The sequence below is a fragment of the Manacus vitellinus genome, unplaced genomic scaffold (genome assembly GCF_001715985.3).
Source record: "Manacus vitellinus isolate BGI_N305 unplaced genomic scaffold, ASM171598v3 scaffold_52_pilon, whole genome shotgun sequence".
Taxonomy (NCBI): Eukaryota; Metazoa; Chordata; class Aves; order Passeriformes; family Pipridae; genus Manacus; species Manacus vitellinus.
Window position 1 is genome coordinate 659,215 of NW_021940628.1, and position 9,621 is coordinate 668,835.

At 44.8% G+C, this 9,621-nt stretch overlaps 1 protein-coding gene across 2 annotated transcripts in view; it reads left to right on the top strand.

The window, feature by feature from the left end:
- Nucleotides 1-307: 307 nt before the first annotated feature.
- TRNAU1AP (tRNA selenocysteine 1 associated protein 1) overlaps nucleotides 308-9,621 on the top strand; it is an 18,549-nt gene continuing 9,235 nt past the window's right edge. The window contains exons 1-7 of one of the 2 annotated variants that reach the window (XM_018081346.3): nucleotides 308-507; nucleotides 628-725; nucleotides 1,465-1,564; nucleotides 3,990-4,042; nucleotides 4,630-4,761; nucleotides 7,775-7,894; nucleotides 9,312-9,474. In XM_018081346.3, coding sequence (XP_017936835.1) covers nucleotides 640-725; nucleotides 1,465-1,564; nucleotides 3,990-4,042; nucleotides 4,630-4,761; nucleotides 7,775-7,894; nucleotides 9,312-9,474 — 654 coding nt within the window. In that variant the 5' untranslated portion in view covers nucleotides 308-507; nucleotides 628-639. The remainder of the gene's footprint in view (nucleotides 508-627; nucleotides 726-1,464; nucleotides 1,565-3,989; nucleotides 4,043-4,629; nucleotides 4,762-7,774; nucleotides 7,895-9,311; nucleotides 9,475-9,621) is intronic. The other variant, XM_008922310.4, reaches the window with a different exon arrangement.

Here is a 9,621-nt window from a genome sequence, read left to right on the forward strand (position 1 = left end):
CCACACAGACACTGCTCTCCAGCGTGTTCACTGCCCCGCACACCCCCTGCCCTGCACGGTGCCACCCTCCCCTGTGACACGGCGCGGTCAGTGCTCCCACGGGCAGGACGAAGCGGGACGCGACCCCAGGGCTCCCCCCCGAGTGCTGCCCCGGTATCTCCGGGGTCGTGCGAGGCAGACACGGCTCTGCAGCCCCCCGCCTCAGCTCCAGGGGGGCCGTGTCACCTGCCTCATGCCACCCAGGGCCGTGCCACACCTGTGTCCCCACAGCGCTGGCCCAGAGAAGGAGCCCAGCACCTCCTTCTCCCCCGCCCCCTGTAGTGAACGCTCAGTTTGTTGCTGTATGTTTCTGAGTGGCTTTTGTCCTTCTGTGAAGCTCCCTGTTCTCTGAAATTCATGCTGTCTCTTGGGTTCCACTTTGCAGACTGTTGAGCCTGGTTCATGCATGCCTGCTGGTTTTGAGTGGCATCGACCCTCTTAAATGAGTCTTCTTTTTGAAGTGTAAGGGTAAAATCCTTCTCAATAATGTTTTAACTGCTTAGGGGGACATTGACACATAAATTCTCTTTTTTGTAGATGCCCTGATCTAACTTTTTTCTTTTCTTTTTTTTTTTTTTGCTTTTGTAGCTGGAGCCCTATATGGATGAAAACTTTGTTTCAAGAGCCTTTGCCACCATGGGAGAGCTTGTACTGAGTGTAAAAATCATTCGAAACAGGTTGACAGGGTAACTGTTTATGTTTGTTCTCCCAGTGCATTTGGATTGGAGCCTCACCGTGGTCCTTCCTTGTCAGAGTGATTTTCCCTTTGAGCTTTTTACCATTGCTGCCACCAATATGGGAATATTGATGAGAGCAATGGAGAGGGCCCTGCTGGCTCTTCAGCCTCCCCTCAACAAACAAGGCTTGGCCCTCATCCTGAAGTGCTCCAGCACTCAGCCAGAGCAGTGTATGTATCCCATTCCATCCCACTGGGAATTGCAGCTCCCAGCTGAAGGCTTTGGTGACTAGTCTGTAGTGCAGCTACATGATGCTGGCAGAGGTGGGAAGTCTGACTTGGAGCAATAGGAGACCCTTTTGAGTTCATTTGGGATAAAATGAGTGACTGGACACAGAATAAAGTAGTTTCATTCTGATTCATTATCCTTTTAAGTGTTGTAATTTCAGTTTTCAGATGTTTAAACTTGGGTGGAAAAATTGATGGTCAGTGAAAGTAGGAAGTAAACTGTGAGCAAAACCATTTTGTGTGTGCTTATGATTTATGGTAAGTAGGGGCTATCCCTTTACTTGAGATCCAGAATTTCTACCTCCTTTTTGGTAGCTAATGTATATACTTTTTAAAAGAAACTGTTCTAAGTATTGCAACGATAACAAATTTCCTACCAGTTATCTAAAATACAAAATTCCTCCTCGAATGTGTTTCTAATGCATAACCTTTGTCTCTTCTCTCCTGTGTTGTATGTTCAGAATTCCAGCAGGCTATTGCTTTGTAGAATTTGCAGATCTAGCTACTGCAGAGAAATGTTTACACAAAATCAATGGAAAGCCTCTTCCTGGTGCTACACCGGTGAGTCAGTGGGATCAACCAGCTGAGAACCAAAACTGGGAAGGGACAGACAGTGTAGAATCTGCATTTTGAGTGATTACAGACAAATTCAATAGCTGACAAAGTGAGATTCTTCTTTCTTTAAAGTTATGAACGTAAAACTGTTGATGTTCTTGCTCAGAAAATTGTTGAGCAAAATCACTGATTTCTGTATAAAATCCAGGTGGAGAGATGTTGTGGTTTTCCATTTCTGAGCCTTTCTGCTATTGCCAAGGTGGACTAATGAGAAACCAGAGAAGAACAAGGGAAAAATTAGGTTGAGTATAGAGTAGACCTGCCACAGTCCTTCCCTCTCTCTCCATTTATCTGGAATCATGGAGTCACGGAATGGTTGGAGTTGGAAGGGACCTTAAAGCCCATCTTGTTCCACCCTCTGCCATGGGCAGGGACACCTTCCACTAGCCCAGGTTGCTCCAAGCCCCGTCCAACCTGGCCTTGGACACTTCCAGGGATGGGGCAGCCTGAGACAACAGTGTACAAGATGAACTTGGAACTTCACACTGAGTTTTGAGTAACTTTGATTTGCAAGAGAAACGTGACTTTTAAGCCTCGCGTTGTTCTCGGCCCCTAGCAAAGAAAAGTTATTCAAACCTCTTTGCAGTGGAGAAGGAGCCAGAGACTTGGATAATTGCAGTACATAACTAATGTCTCCTGTAGGTGAAAGCTGGGTAGTTTGAGGAGAAGAGGAGGAATAGTCTCAGGGTCTAATTTTAGGAAGTTGACTCAAATGTGTGGTGGATTAAAACAGGACGGCTGACACAGCTGTCTGTTGTACCCACAGGAGTTGGCTGCAGTAGCTGGGGTGACTGGTTCATAAAGCAGCTCTAGAATCACCTCAGTTATGGTGTGATACACAAGGTAAATGAATTCCTGTTTCAGGGCAGTTAATACCCACGGTAGGAAACTGGGAAGTTCAGGTTGAGCTATTTGGTCAGCATTCTTCAGAGGGTGACGTGCCCCGTTAAAAAGGAGCTGATGAGAGGCCTGGAGGTATCTGTTTCATGGGTTTGCCCTTGATTAAGGCAAGCTGATCATCCTGGATGCCTTCTGTAGTCACTGGAGAGACAAAGAGAGCAGCTCTTGCGAGGAGTAAGATGATAATGGAGGTTTGGTTTTGGGAAGACCCATCTTTCTCCACAGTTTCATTTTAAAACGTGGTGTTGCATAGGGGGTGATTTGCATAACACACAGGGAGAATTACAGATGTCAGGCAGAGATCCAGTGCAGCCCAAAACACTGCACTCAGCAGGCAATGCCCAGCTCATCCCTCGCATTTAGAGACTTTTGTTTACAGAAAACTGAGCGTGGCTTTTATTTATTATTAAATACTGAATCAGCCAGAGGAATAACAGAGAGCCCTGGTGCTGCTGCTGCTGCCTCTGTTTTCCAGAACTGGTGTCCCCAGTTCCCATCTGAGTGGAAGTGTTCTCAGGTGCCACACTGATCTTAAGCCCAGAATATTTGCAGTGAAGAGTGAGATCCAAAATAAAAAGATGGAAGTGCTTCAAACTGGAATCTAAATTTTGTGTTGGCTTGTAAATGATCCACAAAAAGTTGTGTAGCACTGTGCTCCAGTGAATGCAAGCATGCAAGGAACAGGATTATAGCCTAGAATAAAGTCTGTGCTCTGTTTCCCAAGAATTATTTACACTGTCTTTGAGGGAAGGAAACCCATCCTACAAGGTCCAGGAGCACACTGGGCCCTTCACTGTACTGAACAAACATCCTAATCTCTAGGGAATTTCTGATCCTGGTCTGAAATCCTGATTTCTGATCCCGAGATCAGCCCCTGATCCTGAGGGCTGGTCAAAAGATCAGCTGCTCCTTAGATCTTGGTCTGGACTTACATGTGAGTTGGGCACAAGTTGCTGAACCCTGGTAGGATGGGGACAGGGAGTTGCAGATGTGTCAGTGGGCACAAATCTGGGCTACTGGGAAACTTGCTTTAAAAATCACATCCAATGCAAAATTTCAGGAGGCCTCCAGTGTCCAGTGACCCGTAATTCTTTCATAAAACCCCTAATTTTGGATCTTACTAAATGAGCACATCATCCAGAGCAAAGTATTTAGCCATGTTTCCAGATTGGGATTGATTTTCCAGCGTGGTAGATTCAGTGTTTGAAATTTCCAATGGCTCTGCTGTCGTTTCATTTTCAGACCTTAAAGTTAGAAGTCATTTAGTATTTGTTTATTAGTGCCTCTGTTTAGGTTCTGATTTTCATTATTATATCTGTGCTGGCATAAATAAATCATCCTTAATCCCTTAACTGGATGGTCTGACAGCATTTAAAAAGTTGTATAAAATCAACTGGTTGCATTTGCTCCTAATTATTTGGACTCACACGACAACATTTGAATGGACGGGTTCGTTTTTGCCTCGTTTCAGGCGAAGCGATTTAAATTGAATTATGCAACGTATGGAAAACAGCCCGACAACAGGTAAGTGCTCAGTATTTAAATACTCATTTTGCTTGTTTTATGTCCCTTGCAAAGAGTATTCAAAATATGTAAACCCATGAGTTCATCTCAACCCCTATGGAGGCTGCCAGTTTTGTGCTTTGCCTTGTGTTTGATTTATCCAGTGTCTTTAAAGGTATTCAAACTTTGTAGCATCAAAGTATCTAATTAGTATGTTATAATTTAAGATCTGTGTATTGGAAATAGCAAATCTGTAGGTGAGACATTAATATTTTCTTGTCATGTTAGAAATCCAGAGATGCCCTGTAAGAAGTAAGCAATTATCTTTAAATAAAAAGCAATATTGAGTAGATTGGTTGTGCTGCTTGAATTAACTTGAAAAAGCAGTGCCAATGGCTTAAAAAGTATATTAATATAATATATTATATATAAGTATAATTTTAGTTAAGTAGCTTAACTGGTGACACTTTAAAATCTCCATTAAATGGTCTTTTAATATCATTTTTCTCCGAGGTCAAATATTTAGGCTAGATGGCAACTGTCACTGAGCACATCTCTTTCTTTTTTTGTAAGATTGTACTTAAGAAGTTTTCTTTTGATCTCTTTAGTCCAGAATATTCCCTTTTTGTGGGAGACCTGACTCCTGATGTGGATGATGGGATGTTATATGAATTTTTTGTTAAAGTTTATCCATCGTGTAGAGGTGGAAAAGTTGTTTTGGACCAGGCAGGAGTATCCAAGTAAGTCCTCTCTTTTATTCATTCTTTTCTTTCACTGCAGATGCAGCAACAGAAAAGATAAAATGCAGCAAGGGGAAAAAAAAAAGAATAGTTTTATCAGCTTAAAATACAAAGTCTGCAGTTTTCTTGGGTTTTGATAGTCACCACGGGGGTGTTGTCACTCCTCTGTCAGCGTGAGGCCCTTTGTGTGTTACTGCACTTCTTAAAATGCTGACAAATGTCTTAAGTAAGCTGGAAGCACTCTCCTCCTGGACTCTCAGGTGGAATTGTGCTATTATTTAGGCCATTCCTGGGAGAGGGTTTTATTTCAAACAGGGTAGGGCACACAAAGCTGTGATTCACTGTCAGGTTCTCAGTAGCCGCCTCGTTTGTCTTTGCTGGAAATGTCTTGCCAAAAAACAGATATCAAAAAGCTGGATTTCTTCATGTAATTAAAGCATTTTCTAAATAGCACAAAATTGAGCTGTGTTTTCCTAGGGGAGGGAGCAGTTGGTGAGAACCCTTGTTTTCAAAGCAGAGCGTGGCTTGGTGAAGCACAATATTCTGATATAATACCTGTTGCAGTGTTGGGATGAGACCAAGTCTGTGGCTGTAGATCTCCCCACTTTCTCACATGAGGCTTCTCAGTCTTAGATATGTTGGTTTGAAGGGATCTCTGGAGTTCTGTGGTCCAGCTCCAAGCAGGACCAGTACTAGGTCAGGTCAGCCATGAGTTGAGTATCCTGGAAAACCTCCCAGAACAGAGACAATTCAGCCTGTCTGGGCAGCCTGTTCCAGAGCTGCACTCTCTCTTCATGTGCAACCTGAACCTCTTGCAGAGCTGCTCTGTCACTGCTGAGTACTTGTGCTGTCACTGCTACCTCACATGGGACTGACACTGCTGGGGTGGGCTCCAGGTGCCTCCTCTTCCTCCTCCTCCTCCTCCTCTTCCTCAGAGGTGTAAACCCCGCAGACCCTGTTTTGCTGCACCTGCCCCGGTCTCTGCCTACAGAACAGGTGATGGGTGCTGCAGTTTGGGCCATGAGTGGGGCTTTGGGAACTGCTCAGAAGTGCAGTTCCTCAAGGAAAGGGAATCTGTGGTAGCTTGGGAAGTGAGGAGGGAGCAGGGACTTGGAGTCCTCTTCGGGGACGAGCAGAGCTGTCTCCCCCGGCAGTGCCAGCGTGCTGCCAGGGGCTTTGTTGGGACTTGTGCAGTTACTCAAAGCTGAGGCAACTGCAGGTGTCAGGGTGATGTGAGAGAGGAGCTTTGGGCTTGTGGACGTGCCCAGTGAAGGCCTGGCCCTTCCAGCCAGGGCTGGTGGATCAGGAAGGCCTCCTCCCAGCAGGAGAGCAGCCTGGAGCTGTGGTGCTGAGCCTGCTTCTCTGCTTCCTGCTGAGGGTGCAGGTGTGGGGGATTTCCCAAACTGCAGGGACAAGGCAGTGTGTCTGCCAGGGAAGTCCTGGCCACGAAGAAATGATTTCTTGCTGGGTTTTCTTCTGGTTTAGCTGTTGGTGTGGAAAAGCTAAGTTTCTGGAAGAGTTGGAAGAATCACTGTCTCCCTTGCTGCACCCACCATCAATTCCTGTACCCTACATCCAGCTCTTTAGCTGTCTGTCTCTATTTTGGAACTGCCAATCTTCTCAGTTTCCCTTACACGCTCCTAGTCCCACCCAAAAGGCTGCAGGAGTCTTTGTGGCAGCTTAGAAACTTAGTTGGTTTTGTGTGTGAGCACCTTAAACTGCTCACACAGTTTCACAACACTGAAGGTCGACTTGCACTGGCTTAATTTGCCACAGTCCTTTGGCAGAGGGCAAGTTAAACAGAATGGGGGCCCATGTAGAGTTTTGCTTGTGCTTAATTATCTAGTTTGTACATAGATAAGCCTGAGCTTTGATCTGGTATTTTTGTGAGGAAGACACAGCCATACCCATGTATTTGTATAAAAATAGATATTTGGACTCGTGCTGGCCAAGATAATGAGTTTTCTGGGGCACAAACTGCTCTGGGACAGCTTCCAGTGGGGACCTCCCGGGGGAGTAGGTGATGCTGCTTTCCAAATAAAACATTACTTGGTGTTTAGGAGTTCCCACAGAATAGATAATACATTGTAAACTTACACCCTTGCTTACGGCTCGTTCTTTTCCCCAGCTAGACAAGTCCTTCCCTCCTAAACTCCTTCCTCCACTTAGATGGATTCCCTTACCCTCCCACACCTAAGTCTTTGATCTTTCTGCTGCATGAGGCAGCCCATCCCATGCTGGGATCCTGGCACTGCCCTCCTGGATGCTGTTGCATCGCTTCTGACTCACTGCAGCACCAGAATCCCACGCAAAGGACCGTTGGGCTTGGAGAGAGTTGGTGTTTCTCCTCTGGCTGCAGTGCAGAGCTGCCCCACCACAGTGTTTTCACAGAGTCCAGGGGTCCTGGCTGTGCTGTCCCTGTCCCAGCTGTGCTCTCAGAGCAGGTTTTAGCTACTTGATGTTACAAGCTCGTTTTAAGCCCCGCTTTGGGAATGACACAAAGCCTGTTTGAATATATTCCTGTTGAGAAAGAACTTGACTGGAAGGTGCTTCTTAGGGAAAAGCAGTGTTTTCCTTCACAGTGGGGCAGTTTGGGATGCAAGCAGTGCCTGTGTCTTGTCAGTGCTGTGCTGACTTGCAACTCTTTGAGATTATCAGAATCCTCCCAGCAGAGATTTGGGGCTTTACCACTGTCTGCTCGTGCATTTCGACATGGCTTGTGTCAGCTCCCTTCCAGTTCTGCACAATCCACTGGCCCAGGAGCTGCTTTCTATTTGTCAAGCCCTTAAAAGCACCTCTGGAACTTGGACCTGTGGCTTCAGGCCCTTTGGAAAAGCAACTGGAAGGCGGAATCGTTTCACCTCTCCCCAAAGCAGGGACAACAACCCAAACGAATGTGTTTCGCTCTCTGTGTTCCCCAAACCAATTTGAAATTTCACCCTAAATAATTTTTAAGACGTGGCCCGGCTTTTTGGGGTTGGTTTTAACGTGGTTTTATTCTGTGTCTCTGCAGAGGTTATGGGTTTGTGAAGTTCACAGACGAGCTGGAGCAGAAGAGAGCGCTGACAGAGTGTCAGGGAGCTGTGGGGCTGGGCTCCAAACCCGTACGATTGAGTGTGGCTATACCAAAAGCGTGAGTATAAGAGCAGCCAGGTGTTCATTAGGAGTCACCACATCTGGTTTTAAATGTGGTTTAGTGGTTTGGGTACATTTCCTGGATGTTTCCATCACAAAGTGAAGGAATACCCCTGATAATGGGGAGCATCAGAATGCCCAGGAATTCAGAGAAAGTATAACATTAGTTCAAGACTAAGCATATTCCACTGTTTTTAATTGTATACATTATGAAATCCACACACATGTACCCACACTGTAGTTAAATATGATTGTTTTTAAAGTGTATGTTCCTTTGCTTTTAATTGAAATAGCCTAAATCTGCTTATTGATGTCTGGATAGCAAAGCTCAATTACCTTGCTAATTCTATTATGATGTCTACTAAATATAAGTATTTTGGGGCAGGGATTAACTTTTTTTTCTGTGTTTGTTCAGAACCTGATACAATGAGATCCTGGTCTGACTTGGGGCTCGTAGCACTAGGGTAATACGAATCATAGTAATTGCTCCCTATTTGAATAATATTTAGATTTTCAGAAGTCTTGGGGGGGAAAGGAAGAGAAAAGCAGAAAAAAGAGGTGTATTGTGGTGAGAAGATTGATGTTTCCTTCTTCCTACTTCTCACTGATTTCATCACTAGCTTTTTATGTGTGACATACCTTCATTTTCAAACGATGTTTGCCATCTCATTTCAAATCTTGGTAGTCAGGTGGGATTCCAAGTTCCTTGGGAATGCTGCCACTTTATGGAGAGGAATGGGAACTTTAGTCAGCTCACAGGGTACTTAAGTTTATTTTTTGATTACCTGTAGTTCTTTTTATTTCATGAACTCTTCCAACTCTGTGCATAGAGGACCTCTCAGTTCAGTGAGAAAGGGGACAAGTCATTGCTTAGGTTTCTGTGTGACAGTGGCAGAAGGAAGAGGGGTTTTGTCAGTTCTTATTAAAGAAAACTCCAATTTTTTTGCAAGGCTTTAAGTCTTTAACTCTTCATGTAAAGCAAGATTCAGTACCTTGTCTCAGGAAGCTGCAGATTGCTTAACTTCATCCTATTTATCAGAAGAAAAAAGGGGCCCAAGAATCTGGATTGTGGTTCAGGATTGTTCTAAAACTGAAGCTCGTGGTCCTGAACTCTTCCCTTCCCAAAGCCAGGAAGTGACCCTAAATTAACTCCTAAAGAATGAAAGCAATGTTTATTAATGAAGAGGAAGATGAATACAGGAAAGGGCGTTTAATTTAAACCACTTCTTTCTTTATGCAAATGTATGCAAATGATAAATACTGCCGTAGTAAATAGTGAATATATTTTAAAGACTGAAAACTGCATGTTAGACTAAGCCTTGTCTATGTACCAGACTGTATCTTAAGCTATTTCACTGCTTTTTTCATACTTGTTCTGCACTATTTGCAACTCACTCCTGCTTTATTTTTTGAAGTAACCGCGTGAAACCAATGGAGTACAATCAGATGTACAGCTACAACTACAACCAGTATTATCAGCAGTATCACAACTACTACGCCCAGTGGGGGTACGACCAGAACACGGGCAGTTACAGCTACAGTTACCCCCAGTATGGCTACACACAGAGCACCATGCAGGTAGGGCAGCCCAGAATCCCCCCAGAGCTTACCAGTGGGGATGGGAACGTTTTAGCTTCAAGCTCTGAGGATCACAGGATGTCCTGAGCTTGAAGGGACCCACAGGGATTATGGAATCCAACTCCTGGCCCTGCACAGACACCCCAA